This window comes from Sminthopsis crassicaudata, chromosome 5 (genome assembly GCF_048593235.1).
Source record: "Sminthopsis crassicaudata isolate SCR6 chromosome 5, ASM4859323v1, whole genome shotgun sequence".
Taxonomy (NCBI): Eukaryota; Metazoa; Chordata; class Mammalia; order Dasyuromorphia; family Dasyuridae; genus Sminthopsis; species Sminthopsis crassicaudata.
In genome coordinates this window covers 4,223,017-4,241,640 of record NC_133621.1, presented here as the reverse complement: position 1 = coordinate 4,241,640, position 18,624 = coordinate 4,223,017, and the positions used below count along the sequence as shown (strand labels likewise).

The window sequence follows — 18,624 nt, the reverse complement described above, 5'->3', positions numbered from 1 at the left end:
GTGTCCCGGACAGATAACCAAGCTACCCCTGCAACACAAGAGGGCGCTGTGCTCCAAGCCAAGGCTGGGCCGCACTGGAAGCTCGGACAGCGCCCCCTACCGCAGGAGCAGAGAGCTGGAGTATGGGGGGGGAAGAGGGGGGTCTGAAAGGCTGATGCCGACGGGGGCAAAGCGTCTGTAGAAGAAAAGGGGGAAATGGCTTTGGGCCCAAAGGCAAATAAGAGGAAGAAAAAGATGAAAAATGAGCCAATGGTTCCGAAAAGGGAAAAAATGAAAACGCCTTAAAAAGTAGAATTAACCAGACGCGGAAACTGAGGAACATTAAAAACGACAACAGGGCACGTGGAAGCTAATGGGGGGAGGGGCAGCGAGAGCCCCTCAAACCAAAATGTGAAAAAACAAGAAAACGCGTATGGGAAACCGCCTGGAAACGAGACCGGGACCACGATGTAAACATGACTGGCCCAAAGAGAGCGCGAGGTCATTGAGGAAAGTGCCCCACCTTCTAGAACTGGAGGGAAATGCTCGTGGGAAGGACCCTCCCACCGCCTCTGCGGAGAGAGCCCACAGGGAAACCGCCGGGGTCAGCCGGGGCCACCGGGATCCGGGAGCTTGTACAAGAAAGAAGCAGGCCCGCGATACCGAACATTCCGGAAGGAAGGGGGGGGGTGTTACAACCACGAATCGCTAAGTGCCCAGCCAAACCCCGCCTCTTTCTGGAAGGTGATGGAGCTTCAGTGGAGAGACTTTCAGTCATTTCTACTGAGAAAAAAACTAAACAGAATCTAATCTACAAATACAGGACTCAAGAGAAAAGTAAACGGGAAGAGTTCTATGTTATTTAAAGGTTAATCTGTTTGCCTCTTAAAATGGGAAAACCATCGATAACTCTCGAATACTGTATGGGGGGCGCAGGGACGGAGGGTGTGGCTGTGACTAATGTGATTCTGGGGTCCCCTTCCGGGGGCTTCTGGCTTTGGAATCTGCCTCAGCAAACAGCACCCCCACCTACGTGGAGACCACCCGGAGCCCTTCCCTCGGCCACAATCAGTGTCTAGGGCTGAAAGCGGTGTAAGCGGACCCGCTGGCTTCCGGCACTGGGCTCGCTCAGTCCCCTCAGGAGCGGCGCCTTCAACACTGCCCCCACTCGGAGATGGGCGCAAACCTCACGGCGCCGTCCGGGACTGGGGATCCCCTCTCACCCTCGGCAGCGGGGAATGGAGGGGCTCTGCGAGGAAGGGGCGGAGGAGGGAGGGGTGAGGGGACAGACCACGGGCCAAAGTCCTCCCACAATCGGGAAAGGAGGGAGGGGGCGAGCCACGGCTGAAGCTGATCTCCTCTGTGTGGGCCTAGGAGGAGAGGACCGGATCATCCAATTGGGTGCAGAAGTTTTTTTATCCTATAAAGCGGTAGGAGGAGAAAGAGGAAAGAAAAGGGAGGGGCCGATAGAAGGGAGCACAGAAACTGGAGGAAAAGGAGAGAGAAGGGGTAGAAGATAAGGTGGGGGGGAGGGGCGAGCTAAAAACCACTGAGGAGGGGGGTGATGGGAGATAAGGTGGGGGGTGGGGCGGACTAAAAACCACTGAGGAGGGGGGGGTGATGGGAGATAAGGTGGGGGGTGGGGCGGGCTAAAAACCACTGAGGAGGGGGAGCAGTGATGGGAGATAAGGTGGGGGGTGGGGCGGGCTAAAAACCACTGGGGGGGGGTGATGGGAGATAAGGTGGGGGGTGGGGCGGGCTAAAAACCACTGAGGAGGGGGAGCAGTGATGGGAGATAAGGTGGGGGTGGGGCTAAAAAACAAATGGAACAAAGTGGAATCCGCAGATGAAAGGCAGTGGGATGAAGGGCTTAAAAGGCACCTAATCCACGGCACAGAAGCCTGTGACTCTCACACACTTTTCACTTTCAGACTTGAGCTAAGATTTTGCTGTTTCAGGGAATGTTCCAAAGTGGGAGCGATCTCCTGCCGTGGGCGCCAAAGGGCGATTCATTGTAACGCTCTATCTCGGAGAGAGCGCCGGGATTCTCGGAAGGACCTGCGCAGTTTGTGTCCGAGGCAGGATTTGAATCCGGCTCCATCCCCCACTCTGCCCCAATGGCCTCAGGGACGCCCCGGGCTCTCACCGCGGACAGCTCCGAGCTCTCTGGGCTCCGGCCCCTTTCAGAAGGACGCGGGGCAGAAGGCACAAGCTCTTCTAACCACATTGCTCCAGACCCCTTCCCTCGCCTGCCTCGCTCCCGACCCGCAAGAGAGCGAAGAGGAAGGAAAAAAAGATGGAGGAAAACGGCTGCATTTAATCCTAAAAACTCAGAGCCACAAACCCTGGGAAATTCAGCCAGGGAGCCCCGACGAGCCCTAGTCCAGAAGTGTTCAGCCCCCTCTCAGTGAGTCTCAGTGATGCTCGAGCCTTGGCCCGGCGTCGGCCAAGCCTCGTCTTAGGTAAGTCACCTCCCCCTCCCCCTGTGGGAGCCCCCTCCTCCCCTCTGAAATCTGCTGCTGGACTCCCCCTCTCTCCCTCCCTTCCTTTCCGATCTCTCCTTTCTTCTTTCCTTCCTCTTTCCCTTCTTCCCTCCCCCTTCCTTCCCTCTCTCCCTCTCTCTCTCCCTCCCTTCTTCCTTCTCTCTCTCCCTCTCTCTCTCTCCATCCCTCCTTCCTTCCCTCTCTCCCTCTCTCTCTCCCTCCCTTCTTCCTTCCCTCTCTCCCTCTCTCCCTCTCTCCCTCCTTCCTTCCCTCTCTCCCTCTCTCTCTCCCTCCCTCCTTCCTTCCCTCTCTCCCTCTCTCTCTCCCTCCCTTCTTCCTTCCTTCTCTCTCTCCCTCCCTCCTTCCTTCCTTCTCTCCCTCTCTCCCTCCTTCCTTCCCTCTCTCCCTCTCTCTCTCCCTCCCTCCTTCCTTCCCTCTCTCCCTCTCTCTCTCCCTCCCTTCTTCCTTCCTTCTCTCTCTCCCTCCCTCCTTCCTTCCTTCTCTCCCTCTCTCCCTCCTTCCTTCCCTCTCTCCCTCTCTCTCTCCCTCCCTTCTTCCTTCCTTCTCTCCCTCTCTCCCTCCTTCCTTCCTTCTCTCCCTCTCTCCCTCCCTCCCTTCTTCCTTCCTTCTCTCCCTCTCTCCCTCCTTCCTTCCCTCTCTCCCTCTCTCTCTCCCTCCCTTCTTCCTTCCCTCTCTCCCTCTCTCCCTCCTTCCTTCCCTCTCTCCCTCTCTCTCTCCCTCCCTTCTTCCTTCCCTCTCTCCCTCTCTCCCTCCTTCCTTCCCTCTCTCCCTCTCTCTCTCCCTCCCTCCTTCCTTCCCTCTCTCCCTCTCTCTCTCCCTCCCTTCTTCCTTCCTTCTCTCTCTCCCTCCCTCCTTCCTTCCTTCTCTCCCTCTCTCCCTCCTTCCTTCCCTCTCTCCCTCTCTCTCTCCCTCCCTCCTTCCTTCCCTCTCTCCCTCTCTCTCTCCCTCCCTTCTTCCTTCCTTCTCTCTCTCCCTCCCTCCTTCCTTCCTTCTCTCCCTCTCTCTCTCCCTCCCTTCTTCCTTCCTTCTCTCTCTCCCTCCCTCCTTCCTTCCTTCTCTCCCTCTCTCTCTCCCTCCCTTCTTCCTTCCCTCTCTCCCTCTCTCCCTCCTTCCTTCCCTCTCTCCCTCTCTCTCTCCCTCCCTTCTTCCTTCCCTCTCTCCCTCTCTCCCTCCTTCCTTCCCTCTCTCCCTCTCTCTCTCCCTCCCTTCTTCCTTCCCTCTCTCCCTCTCTCCCTCCTTCCTTCCCTCTCTCCCTCTCTCTCTCCCTCCCTTCTTCCTTCCCTCTCTCCCTCTCTCCCTCCTTCCTTCCCTCTCTCCCTCTCTCTCTCCCTCCCTCCTTCCTTCCCTCTCTCCCTCTCTCTCTCCCTCCCTTCTTCCTTCCTTCTCTCTCTCCCTCCCTCCTTCCTTCCTTCTCTCCCTCTCTCTCTCCCTCCCTCCTTCCTTCCCTCTCTCCCTCTCTCTCTCCCTCCCTTCTTCCTTCCTTCTCTCTCTCCCTCCCTCCTTCCTTCCTTCTCTCCCTCTCTCTCTCCCTCCCTTCTTCCTTCCCTCTCTCCCTCTCTCCCTCCTTCCTTCCCTCTCTCCCTCTCTCTCTCCCTCCCTTCTTCCTTCCCTCTCTCCCTCTCTCCCTCCTTCCTTCCCTCTCTCCCTCTCTCTCTCCCTCCCTTCTTCCTTCCCTCTCTCCCTCTCTCCCTCCTTCCTTCCTCTCTCCCTCTCTCTCTCCCTCCCTCCTTCCTTCCCTCTCTCCCTCTCTCTCTCCCTCCCTCCTTCCTTCCCTCTCTCCCTCTCTCTCTCCCTCCCTTCTTCCTTCCCTCTCTCCCTCTCTCCCTCCTTCCTTCCCTCTCTCCCTCTCTCTCTCCCTCCCTTCTTCCTTCCCTCTCTCCCTCTCTCTCTCCCTCCCTCCTTCCTTCCTTCTCTCCCTCTCTCTCTCCCTCCCTTCTTCCTTCCCTCTCTCCCTCTCTCCCTCCTTCCTTCCCTCTCTCCCTCCCTCCCTTCTTCCTTCCCTCTCTCCCTCTCTCCCTCCTTCCTTCCCTCTCTCCCTCTCTCTCTCCCTCCCTCCTTCCTTCCCTCTCTCCCTCTCTCTCTCCCTCCCTTCTTCCTTCCTTCTCTCTCTCCCTCCCTCCTTCCTTCCTTCTCTCCCTCTCTCTCTCCCTCCCTTCTTCCTTCCCTCTCTCCCTCTCTCCCTCCTTCCTTCCCTCTCTCCCTCTCTCTCTCCCTCCCTTCTTCCTTCCCTCTCTCCCTCTCTCCCTCCTTCCTTCCCTCTCTCCCTCTCTCTCTCCCTCCCTTCTTCCTTCCCTCTCTCCCTCTCTCCCTCCTTCCTTCCCTCTCTCCCTCTCTCTCTCCCTCCCTCCTTCCTTCCCTCTCTCCCTCTCTCTCTCCCTCCCTCCTTCCTTCCTTCTCTCCCTCTCTCTCTCCCTCCCTTCTTCCTTCCCTCTCTCCCTCTCTCCCTCCTTCCTTCCCTCTCTCCCTCTCTCTCTCCCTCCCTTCTTCCTTCCCTCTCTCCCTCTCTCTCTCCCTCCCTCCTTCCTTCCCTCTCTCCCTCTCTCTCTCCCTCCCTCCTTCCTTCCTTCTCTCCCTCTCTCTCTCCCTCCCTTCTTCCTTCCCTCTCTCCCTCTCTCCCTCCTTCCTTCCCTCTCTCCCTCTCTCTCTCCCTCCCTTCTTCCTTCCCTCTCTCCCTCTCTCCCTCCTTCCTTCCCTCTCTCCCTCTCTCTCTCCCTCCCTTCTTCCTTCCCTCTCTCCCTCTCTCCCTCCTTCCTTCCCTCTCTCCCTCTCTCCCTCCTTCCTTCCCTCTCTCCCTCTCTCTCTCCATCCCTCCTTCCTTCCTTTTCCCTTCTCTCTCTCTCCCTCCCTTCTTCCTTCCCTCTCTCCCTTCCTTCCTCCCCCAACGCCTGGAGGGAGAAACCCTCACCAGCTTGTCTAGAGCCGAAGGAGTGTGCGCTCACTTGGCCGGCCGCACAGGCCTTGCTGGGGGAGACCCAGCATGGACAGCACTGTCCCATTCGGGAGGAGGTCAGTGGCCCCCGAGCCCCAGCCCAGGCCCCGGGGGCTGCCCAGAGTGGCGGCAGCCTGCAGCTGATGGAGGAGCCAGGACGCTAGACCCCGTGGCCGAGGTGTGCACGGCTCTCTAAAGTTCCCCAGCCTGCCTGCGAGCCGCTTCCGGCTCTGAAATAACAAACGCCAGTGAATGGCACCGGGGACAGCCTTTTCGGGCTCGCAATAACGGCCATCGGTTACGCGGCACTTTAAAGTACATGAATCACTTTTTAAACATTTCATTTGACCCTTACAACAACCCGGGAGGCAGGGGCCATGATTATTCCAAGTTTACAAATGAGGAAACTGAGGCAAAGATGAAGTGGCTCCCCAGGGCCACACAGCAGGGTTCAAGCTCGGGTCTTCCGGATTCCTTCCTCTGAAGCAGGAGGAGGAGGAGGATGAAGCCCACGTGCAAGATGGCGCCCCTCGGGCTCGGGCCAATCAGGGGATGAGGGGAACTTACCAGGTGTAGATGATTTGTCCTTTGGAGTAGGTGTACAGTATGATGTAGCAGTCCCCCCCGTAAAACTCTCCGTAAGTCTTTGGGTCCACTGGCACCCGGCCGGTACTCTCCACTCGCCAGATCTGGGATTGAAGAAAAAAATACTGACGGAAAATCTGGCAGCGTGGGGGGGGGGGGGGGCTTTAATGGACCCTTTTGTGCCTGCGGAGCCGAACGCGAGCGTCCCTGCAGACCAGTCCCCAGACGGACTTCCTTCCTTCCAGCAGAGCCGACAGACCCGGCAGCTCCACGGAGGACTCACCGGGACAGCACAGCACTCCCGGTCCGAGTGGCCCCCTCTCTCCACCTTAGTCCCAGCGCTTTATGGCCTGCTCACAGATCTAGGTCTCACCAGGAAAGCCTCCCCATGACCCCGGCCTAGAGTCTTCCTCAGGTCTACTGCTCACCGCGCGTCCGGAGCTGGACGCAAGGTGACCGGTCTAAGCTGGACGCGCTCCAGGGAGCTCACACTGTCCGGACCCCCAGACCCACATACTTATCTCTCCCTCACCTTTCCAGGAAGGGGCCTGGGATGGACACTAGTAGTTTATGGGCCCAGCCGAGCGATCCAAAGGCCCCAGCAAAACCCTGAGCCAGGTCAGCGTGGCCGGACCGTCTGGATGAAGCCGCCAAGTGGTGCTTTGGGTCCAAAGGTTCCCCCTTCACCAAGCATTTGGCCAGGATAAGGCGGCGGCCACCGGCCCAACAGCCTGGAGCATCGGTTCCATTCCCCTGGGCAGGTCAGAGCCCCGCCAAGGTGTTGGGCCCCCACCCCCCCGACCACAGTCAGCACTCCTGCCTCTCCCAGCAATCCCTACCTCCACGGTCCCAGAGCCGTCATCCACCATGTGGTGCTGGGCTGCCATCTTAGGGCACTCGTGTAACTTCTGGGCATCGAAGGGGACCTGCTGGACCCTGGCCACCCTGTCCGTGTAGACCTTGCCGAACTCGTCCGTCCCTCTCCAGTCGTTGAAGAATTGCTTGAACATCGGCGTCTCGCCTCCCTCTGGGAGAACTTGAATCTGAGATGGAGGAATGAGCAAATTATGGAGAAAAAGCCCTTTTCCAGCTGCAGAAAAGGGAGGGGGGGGGTGTGAGTGCCGCAGCAAGGCTCCGGGTGCTTTGATGGTGGAACTGGACTCGATACAGCGGAGCAGTCCCGGTCAAGAGTCTGATCCCTGACTGTCCTTCAGGGAAAACCAAAGGCCGATTGTCAGGAAGGCCAAATGGTCCGGCCTTGGGTCACAGACCACAGACCCATGGGCGAGCAGAGCCTGGAGCCCTCCACCGGACAATCCCTCCTCCCCTGGGGAGCACGGAGGGGGAGGGGTACACCCTCAGAGAAGAAGGGAATGACCTCAGGGGAATGGCCTGATCTTGGCTAATCAGAGGGAGGACCCAGCCATCATGGCCACTGTAGTCCCACCGAGTTAGCCTCGGATCAGTGGCTCCCTGACAGGACGGATGGTCTTCCCTCTCCCTCTCCCCCATGGATGAGCCCATCAGAATGGAAACTTCATGTCCCCCGGCTCCTAGAGGGGAGCAAACCTCCTAAATACATCTTGGGCGGCTCGGGATGGATGAGCCGGACCCAAGGACAAGGGACAGGGGTAATGGGGGCTTCCAGCTGGAGCTTGGCAGAGCGCCCCCTTCCGGACTCCTCTGGCACCTACTTGGGTATTGAGGGGATAATCCATCTGCCTCAGGAAGTCCTCAGCAGTCTTCATGGCCGCCTTTCGCTCCTTGGGATTGGCGTCTTTGCCTGGAAGGTAAAGGACACAAACCCTGGGCCAAGGTCTCTCAACCATGATCAGAACACGGGAGGTTCCTCGTCTTTGGCCATCACTGACCCTCACCCTGAATGGAGGAAGGAGGGAGGGAGGGAGAGAGAAAAGGAGAAAGGGAAGGAAAGAAGGGAAGGAGGGAGGGAGAAAGGAAGGAGAAAGGGAAGGAGAGAGGGAGAGAAAAAGAAGGGAAGGGAGGAAGGGGGAAGGAAGGAGAAAGGGAGGGAGAGGGAGAGAAAAGAAGGGAAGAAGGGAAGGAAGGAAGGAAGGAAGGAAAGGAGGGAAAAATCCTCAGCATTTTTATACATTACCAACACAATCCAACAGCAAGAGATACAAAGAGAAATTCCATTCAAAATAACGGTCGATAGTATAAAATATTTGGGAATCCATCTACCAAAGGAGAGTCAGGAATTATATGAGCAAAATTACAAAACACTTGCCACAAAAATAGTCAGGTTTAAATAATTGGAAAGACAATGAGTGCTCTTGGATAGGCTGAGCGAATATAATTAAGATGACAATACTCCCTAAACTAATCTATTTATTTAGTGCTATACCAATCAGACTTCCAAGAAACTATTTTAATAACCTAGAAAAAATAACAGAATTCATATGGAACAACAAAAGGTCGAGAATTTCAAGGGAAGTAATGAAAAAAAAAATTAAGTGAAGGTGGTCTAGCTGTACCTGATCTAGAACTGTATTATAAAGCAACAGTCACCAAAACCATTTGGTATTGGCTAAGAAATAGACTAGTTGATCAGTGGCATACATTAGGTTCACAGGGCAAGATAGTGAATAAAAATAGCAATCTAGTGTGTGACAAACCCAAAGATCCCAACTTTTGGGATAAGAATTCATTATTTGACAAAAACTGCTGGGAAAACTGGAAATTAGTATGGCAGAAACTAGGCATGGACCCACATTTAACACCACATACTAAGATTAGATCAAAATGAGTCCATGATTTAGGCATAAAGAACGAAATCATAAATAAATTGGAGGAACATGGGATGGTTTACCTCTCAGACTTGTGGAGGAGGAAGGAGTTTGTGTCCAAGGGAGAACTAGAGACCATTATTGATCACAAAATAGAACATTTTGATTACACCAAATTAAAAAGTTTCTGCACAAACAAAACTAATGCAAACATGATTAGAAGGGAAGTAACAAATTGGGAAAACATTTTTACAGTTAAAGGTTCTGATAAAGGCCTCATCTCCAAAATATACAGAGAATTGACTTTAATTTATTAGAAATCAAGCCATTCTCCAATTGATAAATGGTCAAAGGATATGAACAGACAATTTTCAGATGAGGAAAGGAGGGAAAAGAGGAAGGAGGAAGGGAGGAAGGAAAAAGAGGGGGAGGGAAGGAACTCATACAGTGTGGATTCAAATTCAGGTCTTCTGAACTCCACATTCAGACCTGCATCCACTTGACCCCCACAATGGAGGAGCATAAGCACAACACTGTGAGGAAGAGGGCGGCGAGCAGTTAAGGGGGTCCAGAAGGGCTTCCTGTGGGATGACCAGTGAGCTTGCTTTGGAAACTAGAAAGTTTGGAAGAGGGGAGGAGGGAGGGCATTGCAAGCAGGGAGCACGTCCCAGGCAAAGGCATTGGGGGGGGAAGGGAGGAGGGACTGTCGCTCAGAGCACTGAGGGCAGTCTGCCTTATGCGAGGTTCAGGGAGTCTGAAGGGGAACAATGCCCAAGACGCCTGGGGAAGGAGACAGGTTATGAACGTCTCACCTTGGAGGCGAGGGGAGCACTGAGTGTGTGAGGGGCAGTGGCTGGTGGTGTGTTGGGCTGGGGGAGCACCCTCAGGGACACCGGGAGCCTCCCCGAGGCCCGATCAATGCCGGGACCCGCCTACCTTTCCACACAAAGATCTGCCGGGCAGCCCCGTGGTCCAGGATGAAGCACTCCTCTGAGAGCAGCATCGACTTGGAGAAGGGGTTTTCCTCCGAGACGATGGACACCCGCATGGCCCCCGAGGCGTCTGAGACCTGGGCAAGGAGGGGCTGTGAGGGACGTCCTGGGCCCTTCTCTAGATCCTCCTGGAGCCTGGGCAATGGGAAGCGGCCTGTGCCCCAGCCTGAGGATCCGGAAGGGCCTTCGGGGCAACCCCAGGGGCCGCCAGACCCGACCCTGCACACTGGAGGCCAAGGAGACCCAGAGACCCGGCCCAGGAGTGTCTGAGGTGGGGTTTGGATCCAGGCCTTCCAGGGCCAGAGCTGCTGCAGGGATCGTCCCCCCACATTTTCTGTCTCATGATCGCTGACCACTCACCAGTATAAAGAAACAGGCTCAGAGGCAGGGGCCTTGAGGCCGAGAAAGAACTTCCCCCATCCTTATGCCCATTTTACGGATGCATCGGCTGAGGCTCATTGAGGCAAACTGGTGATCCACATTCACATGGCTTGGGGCTGGCATCTGGGCTGAGCCCCCCCCCCCTCCTCAGTGCACCCATTGGCACGAGCTCCCTTCCAACCCGAGTCCCCAGAATGCTCATGCTCATCATTCCCTCTCCCTCTCCCTCCCTTCCTACCCTGCTGTACATTTCTGAGGGAGGAGCACCTCCCACTAGGACGATTGATTGCCAGGAGCCTTGGGGGACGTTTCATAAAAGGGACCCTTCCCAGGCCCGGGGGAGGGCAGAGCCAGAGGAAGCCACTCGGCCAGGCCAGGTTCTGGCCCTTCTCTCGGACCCCCTGACAGAGCTCTCGGGGCTGTGTCGAGTGATACTTATGCCTGTGCGAGGGGCAGCAGGTCCCGGGGCAGTGCCCAGCCCAGAGCCCCCGGCCACAAGCCCGGCCCGGCACTCACCATGTACAGCCTGGCCATCCTCCTGTTGCTGAAATCAGCCACGATGTCGTCCTCCTCCTCTCCCTTCCTCAGCTCCGGCTTCTTCCCTAAAACCTTCAAGGGGGGAACACGACAGTGAGATGGGCCTGGGGGTCAAGGGGCACCCCCTCCAGGGGCCGGACGCCCCCCCCTCGCCAGGAACCCCATGGCGGCAGCCAGGTCAGCCTGTGCCTCCGTGGGCCCCATTTATTGTACGTCCCAGGATTGGAAGTGAATAAAAAACATTAGAAGCCCTGCCCTCCAGATCCTGAGAGTGGGGGGCCCGGAGCTGAACTTGGTCCCCAGCCCCCATAAAGTGTTCCCTGCTCCTCTGGATCATGGAGATCGGAGAGCTAGCCACAGCCCGGAAATCCCGGGAAAGTCCCGAGAAGCTGGAATGGGGGGAGCAGCGGGGAACGCTCCGACTGGTTAAAGTTCTGGGAGTGGGCGCACAGACGGGGCGGCGTGGACACTGTTAGGGGGCGCTGGTCCTGACCCGGGCGGGGAACCCCTGCCACAGGAGGCCCCTCCCCCGGCTCACTCTACGTGTGACAAAAGTCAGCGGCCCCAAACCCCAGGAAACAAACCGCGGGAGGGACGGCGGGCTCTGTTAGTTCTCTGATGCAGCAGAAACTTGTCTTTGCCCAGGGGCGAGGGGGGGAGAGTGGGGGACGCTGAGGCCGCAGGAGAGAGAGGGATGCTGAGGCCGGGCCCACACCCGCCTCGGCCCCCCTGAGCATCCCCCCAACTCATGAAATCCTCTGGGAAATCAGAGGCGGGGCCACGGTCCCTTCCAGCCCCAAGTCCTCCGTGACACATCGGGAAAGAGCCACTGCCGGTGACCTTTGGCCTAGTCCGATGCTGCCCAAGGTCCTGGATCGGTCCGCAGGAAGGACAAAGAGCCATGGGGACGGTCCGGCTGTCTGAGCCCCCCAGAGATGAGCCCAACCCAGCTTCCGCGGGAACCCTCTGGAGACCGGACAGCACCGACTCTTGCTGCCCTGGGAGCCAGGCGGGCCCTGGGGTTGTCCAGGCCCTCGGACCCCAAGAAGAGGCCATATTTGTAGGTGGTGAGAGGACTCTGCCAGCCGGGCTCCTCGTGCCAGCACCCTTCCCTGGCACAGTCCCTCTATCTGGGGCCCGAGTCCCATCCTTCACTCTCCAGAGCCAGCGCCTGATCCCCTAGTGTGCAGCCCCTCCCCCCAAGCCCTGACCCTCCCTTACCATCCCCTTTCTGCCTCTTTGCCCCATGGTGCCCGGCTCGTAGCTGCCTCCTAGGAGTGGTCGCTCCCCCTGCATCAGTCACTGTCACCGAGCCTGGGGACGTCCCCAGAAAGCCCTCCGGTCTGCCCGCCCCGGCCCCTTTCTGGCCCACAGCCTCCCGTTCTCACGCCCACTAGGGCTGGGGAAAGCCAGATCACTTCTAGCCCACTAGTCATGGGGAGGGGGATCCTGGCCAGGCTGGGTCCTTGGGAAGGGCAGGCTGAGTCCCTTAGGCCTCTTGGGGGGGCACAGTCTGCCCGATAAGCGCCGAGTCACGAGGCTGTGGCGCAGAGACCCCCACCACGTCCCCGACAGCCCCCGCGGCTCTGCCGGAGATGAGCAGGGAGCCGGGGGCAGAAAGGGCCGCTCACATGAGCAGAGGCTCTTTGGGACTTTGGGAACCATGATGTCATACTCCAGGGGAGTATGCGGGCAGATGGAAGTGCTTGGAGAGGAGCGGGCCCGGGGTGCGGGCGCCCCTGCTGAGCCCCAGAGCATTCCCACACTGGAAGAGGCTCCCCTCGTTGGGGGAGGGGGCTAATGACCAGCAGGGGGGCCTGTTCCTATCAGCACTGGACCACACGGGCCTGTGGGACTCCAGGAATGATCCGTGGCTGGGGTGGGGTCCCAAGTGACCTTGAGAGGTCTCTGAGGGGCTTGTCCTGGGGGGGGCAGCCCCTCCCCTGTCCCCCTCAGTCCCCCCAATCCGGAGCCCCCACCCGCAGCAGCGGCCTCCAGCTGATTCCCCTGGGAGGGTTTGCCAAAGGGCACGGTTTCAAGGCACTTTCCTGAGGGCAATAAAAGACCTTATCAGGGAGCGTTCAGTCGGGCCGGGCCGGGCCAGGCGCTCCCACTGACCTCTGGCACCCTGCGCGGCACACGGCACGTGGGGCTAGCCGGCTGTGTCGGCTCCAACACCTGTCTGCGCCCGTGGTGGGGCTGGGGCACCCAGGGAGCACCCCCCCACCTGCTCCCGGGATCCCGCTCGGGGCCGTTTGGAGAATACACCAGAAAAACGTCCGTTCCAAAAGCCTCCTGGGGACGTGGTGAGGGCTCCACATGTGCACAGGGGAATCCAGCGGGCATCTCCAAGGGCAAACACGGCCTGGAAAAGCTGGGGCCCGAGCCCATCCTAGGCCCGTCCGCCCCATGTCCAGGGGCCTCCAACTCCCTCCCGATGGCATGGATGCAATGCCCCACGTCTTGGCGGCCAAGGGCACGGTACCCACATGTACAGACCCCCGTGGGGGTGGGGCACAGAGCTCTGCCCCCTCCGGTTCCTCCCCCAGCTTCTCGGTTCCTCCTCAGCGCACTTCTCCCTCCGTCACCCAGGTACATGGCGGGAGGACATCCCCACGGCCTAACCGGCCCAGGCTGGACATTGGCTACCTCCCCCTCCCCCTCAGAAGGGGCCGGTAACAGGCCCTGCCCTCAGCCTCCCCTGAGCTCTGTGGGAGGGGGGATGAGTCTGTGATGAAGCTCCCGCAGGGGCAGCTGCTGGGCTCATGACTTCCCTCCCAGAGAATTTCTCCCCCCTTCAAAGGCTGGGAGTGATGAAGGGAAGTGCTCTGGACCACGTGACCACAGCCGAGGAGAAGTTAGGGGAACCTCGGGGCCAACACGGCCCGCCCCCGTCTGGCCTGCATTCTGGGGAGGTTCCGCACTCAGGGGGGAGGGCCCCGACGCCCCAGGACTTGGGACCCTCCCCCTCCAGCCGAGTCCCCAGAGGCTGCCTGAGAAACCGCGGCATCCGAGTGCTTGGGCAAATTGCAGGCCTCTCAAGGAGGGCTCGGGCCGGGAGGAGGGAGGGGCCGGATCGGGATCCCTGGGCAGGGACACATAAGGGTCCTTCCATCTAGCCTCAGCCTGAGGACACCAGAGAGAGGCCATAGTTCAGATTCTGCCCCCCAGGGCCACCCCCGGGCGCCTCCGGCTCCCCAGAGAGCTGCCTTCTGGACCCTTCAAATGACCCTCACCAAGAGCCGGGCTTACCCTCCCCCAAACGCCCCAAACTGAAAACAAGATGGCGGGTCTCCCTGACGCTGCTCAATCCGGCCAGGACGGGCGTTTTTTCCCACACACCCAGTGGCAGGAGCCCAGCTTCAGAACTGGACACTGACCCATCAGCCCCTCCTTTTGCACAGGGGATACTAAGGTCTCTGAGGCGGCCTTTGACCCCAAGGCCTGACCACCTTCCCAGTGCCCGGAGGGCGGCCATCCATAGATTAGCCTCATAAACGTCACCCAGTGAAGGGGACAGGTCAGTGAGGTTGGCGAGGAGCAGGGGAGAAACCCCAGGAGTCCTTGTGCTGGCTCCACTTGGAGCAGAACCCCCGGCCCTGCAGCTGTCGGAGGGGCTTCCTCCCAATTCCTACCCCACCCCAAGCCAGGGCTGGGCCAGGTGAGCCCTTTGCCCTGCCTGCCAAGAGGCGCCAGGTGGCCAGCGGGAGGCGGGGCCCTGAAGGATGGCTGCTGCCAGCAGGTGACAGACTGCTGGGCGGGCTGGGGGCAGCCTGGAGTCTGGGATTTCCCAGAGCAGCGGCCTTGTGCCCTAAAGCACAGAATATAGATTTGAAGGGGACATTCGGGATCATTCACTGGCCCCAAACCTTCAATTAACAAATGAGGAAACCGAGGCAGAGGGGCACCCAGAGCCAGGATTCCAGCCCAGGCTCCTTCCCTCCCTAGCCAGGGCCTCCCTTTGCCTCAGCCATTAAATTCAAGAACTTAAACACTTAGTAGGTCTACTGAAGGTATGCATGGGGCTGAAACCAGTAGCAGCGAGGGCAGTGGGGGCTCCAGTCACTCACTTAAGGATTATTTAGCATTTCATCAAGGAGGATGGAGGAGATTCTCAAGGAATCCAAAGGACAGGTGGTCCGAGGAGCCTGGGGGGTGTGAGCAGCACACACCTTCCAGGGTCGTGGGAGTGAATGGGAGAACATTTGTAAAGGCTCCCTCTAAAAAAGCCGTTAAGGGAGGATGAGGAAAAGCAGAAGGCCTGGTAGGTGGCTCTGTGGGAACACGGCCCCCCATCAGCCTCGTCCCCGTGGCTTTGGGGATGGCCAGGTCACCAGATGACCTCAGGAGCAGGTCCTTCCAGTTTGGGAAAGGGCATGATTGTGCCTGGCCATCTGGCCAACTGCTTCCTCTCTCACATGCAGCACTTTCAGGGTGACTTTTTTGGGTTGTTTCTAAAATTATTTCTTTTTCCAGAGAAAATCCCAAGAGAAATGCGCCCCTCCCAGCCAGGAGGCTCATGGCCAATGTTTGGTGCCAGGGAGCGGATTTTAAGTTCACAGGGATGGCGACACGCTTCCTTTCCCTTCACTTTCATTGCGTTTCATGGAACAAAAGGAACGATGGACTCATGGGACACGGTTTAAATAATTTACATGTTACCCTTCAAAGGCAATGTTTGCAGAGCAGAGGGAAAAGCACTGGGAAAGAACGAAAATCAGAGAGAAGCCAGGGAGGGAGGCCAAGAGTGAGCGGCAGGGGGCTTCCAGATGTGTCCTAGGTGAAGATGCCCATGAGGGGCAAGTCAGGCAAGAGCGCGTGCTTGTGCCTTCTCTCTCTCTCTCATCCATTCATCTATTGACTGATCTCTCTCTCTATCCATCCATTCTCTCATATCTATCCATCCTTCCTTCTCTCTCTATCCATCTATTAATCTCTCTCCCTCCATTTCTCCATCTATCTCTACCCATCTATCCATCTATCCATCCATCTTTCCATCTATCTCTTCTTCCCACTTTCTTCATCTCTCTATCCATCCATTCATTGATCATCTCTCCCTCCTGCTCTCTCCCTTTCTCCCTCTGTATCTATCTTTCTATCCCTCTATGTATCTACATATTCATCCATCTGTCGACCTCTTTCTCCTTCCATTTGTCTCTCTCTTCCCTCCCTCCCTCTCTCCATCCATCCATCCATCACCCTTCTTGGTGATGTGTCACGGCTGTAAAGATGTGCTGATGTTCATTCCATAATATGGAAAAAAAAGGTTAAAAAGCGCCGAGCCGAGGGCGGATCCCCTCTGAGGAACTCCTTCCAAGACAACATCAGACAGCCAGTCAGTCAATAGACATTCATGAACACGCTGTTTCTGGCTCTGGCCCCTCAGGCCCGAGACTACGTAATGACATCATGTCATTCCCCTAAGAAAGCTCTTTGAGAATCGTGATGTGTCCGCACAGTGTCCCCAGCCTCGCAGCTCTCATGAGAGGAAGCCCAATGCTTCACATTCACCGGCCACCCCTTTAATAACGTTCTAAAATAAAATGGTTTCCTAGGGAACAAAACCAAGCTCGATGGCCTTCCTCTTAAAGATTCCAGGTCAGTTCTAAAGATCACACAAGAAACTGCCTTGCTAGGAATGTCATCTGTCAACGATACCTTCTGAATGAATCAACTGAAATTGGACCAAGCAATAGGACAGAAGTCCAGTGGCTGGAGGGGCCCCAATCTGGGGAGCAGCTCGTGACGGGATGCAAAGGCTAAGACAACACAGGGAAGGAATGAGAGGCAAGTCTGGAAAGGGGCCATTGGAGGAGATTGGGTGGGGTTCAAACGGCCGGCTGAGAGAGAGGCCAGGGTTGGGGTTAAGTGACTGGCTCAGGGTCACACAGCTAGGAAGGGTTAAGTGTCCGAGATCACTGGCAGACCAACTGGCAGTCCAGAGAGACTCCTCCCAATGCTTGGGGCTCGGGAGGCTCTGGGGCTTGGAACTAGAGCTTAGGTACATGGCAGGAGCCATGTTGGGAAGCATCAATCCCAAGCTCTTGCTTTGTGAAGACAGGGAGGCATAGAGGAGCCCACAGGACCCCTCCGGGCTGGAGCCGGGGCTGGGCTCTCCACACCACCTCCCCGCCTCTGCCTCCAAAAGTCAGGTTGGTGGCTGGCCTTGGTCTCTCTGGCTGGACCCCCCGGGCTCTTCCCTCCCTGAGCGGAGCCCCTGCCCTGGGAGCACCATGGAAACACGTCTCACACCTACCGCGAGGATCTCCGGGGGCTCAAATCCGTCTTCCACAAAATTCAGCTGGGCCCGTCCTTGCCTCTCGGTGTCCCGAATGTCCATGGCGACTTGGTTGGCCTTCAGACGCTCGTACTTGTTACAGAAGGAGCCGCACCACTGGTAAATCTCCTAAGAGACCGAGACAGAGACTGTGGTCATGGCTGGAGGCTTGGAAGCCTCCCTGGGGGTTCTGCTAAACACAAAGGACCCCCAGCTTTGGGGACCTAACTCCTCCCTCAGCTTTCCCAATGATTTCCCCAGCCTAATGACCGCGTCACTCCTCCAGGACTCGAGGGGCTCCCAGAGCACCTGGTCTGAGCCTCACGCTCTGAGGAAATGGAGGCCCAGCCTGGGGACGGGCCGGTCAGAGGGAGCTGCACAGCCAGAGTCCCGGTACAGGCAAGCTCCAGGACAGGGTCAGCACCCTGGACAGCCACCCGGCCCCCTGCCTGACGCAGGAGCCCAGGGGCCCATCTCCGTGAAGGCAGGGACACCTTTCTCCCTAACTCCCGCGTTCTCATCAGTGCCCCGGTTACTGCAGCAGGTGTTCCACAAAATGAAGCCATTCTAGCCTCGGAAATGAAACGGTCACGATCAAACCCAAATAAGGGCGACCCTGGCGTGTTAGCCTTCTGTACGCTTTTGGGGCTGCCGGGGTCCTGGAGATCTTGGGGTGCAACGCCGCGCCCTCCAGCCAATCAGCCGGGCCCGAGAGGCTGGGGATGTGCCCGAGATGGCGCAGTAATTCTCCTCGAGTGGTGCAGTAGAAACGAGAGCCACCGAGCGGCACAGACTTCGGTCTGCTTGGAAAACGACCCCAACAGGGGGTATTTTCCTGGCCCCTCATTCCCCGGTGGCGTCCCAGGCTGCACGTCCGACACCTCTGTTGGACAGTAAGAGGGCCCCGAACCCTTGGAAAGGCTCCCCTTGCCCTCCGCTGCGTCAGCAGAGAGGGGTTCTCTCCGAAGGAAATGAGAAGGCCCAATAGCATCATAAGGGGGCGGAGAAGGACCCCAGGAGCCCGCACACAAATCCCGAGCCGCGGGCCTTCGCGTGTCAGGAAATAGTGACAAACGTCCTCCAGCTTATTCCGTGTCATAGACCCCCCTCCTTCCTGAGCTAACCCAGCTCTGCCCATGGGGGGGGTCAGAGCCTTCAGGGGATGGGCGCTTTGGGGTCCGGAGGCCCCACGGACAAGCTGCAGACAAAACATCCCGGAACATCCGGCACAAGTCACGGACGGTGTTCCCTATGAATCCGCTTGGGGGAGGGGGCATCTGAGGAGAACTCCTTGGTGGTGGTCCCCGCCCCCCCCCCCCACTCCAAGGTGAAAGGCCGAGCTGTAACAGCTAAATGTAGCCTCCCCCTTGGAGGACACGCTGGGTGCTGCCGGGCACAAAAGGGCACCGCCATGCGCCTCGTTCCCCGGAGAGACCTCCAACGGGAGCCAGGCTGGCCTCCTCCCGCCCCAGGTGCCCCAGCGCTTGCGAGGGCTGCGGGAGGCGGTGCCGGAGGCGGCTTCAGGCCCCGGGGCCACCGCCTCCCCCAGATCCCTTCACTGGGGGCTGCCCCAGAAACCGAGGTTAGGCCCGGGGCGTCCTCAGAGACTTCACTTCAGCTTAAATGGGAATCACAGGATGGTCCCCAGGCAGGAGGACAGGAGGTGCCCCCGCCGCCCCCTCCGGGATCTGTG

The 18,624-nt window shown here is 58.1% G+C and overlaps 1 protein-coding gene across 1 annotated transcript in view; it reads right to left on the bottom strand.

The window, feature by feature from the left end:
• The window catches only part of SCIN (scinderin), a 42,470-nt gene that overhangs the window by 9,983 nt on the left and 13,863 nt on the right, over positions 1-18,624 (bottom strand). Inside the window, exons 4-9 of the mRNA XM_074269240.1 lie at positions 16,911-17,060; positions 10,634-10,726; positions 9,681-9,813; positions 7,692-7,780; positions 6,837-7,040; positions 5,980-6,101 (exon numbers count right to left, since the gene is read on the bottom strand). Coding sequence (XP_074125341.1) covers positions 5,980-6,101; positions 6,837-7,040; positions 7,692-7,780; positions 9,681-9,813; positions 10,634-10,726; positions 16,911-17,060 — 791 coding nt within the window. The remainder of the gene's footprint in view (positions 1-5,979; positions 6,102-6,836; positions 7,041-7,691; positions 7,781-9,680; positions 9,814-10,633; positions 10,727-16,910; positions 17,061-18,624) is intronic.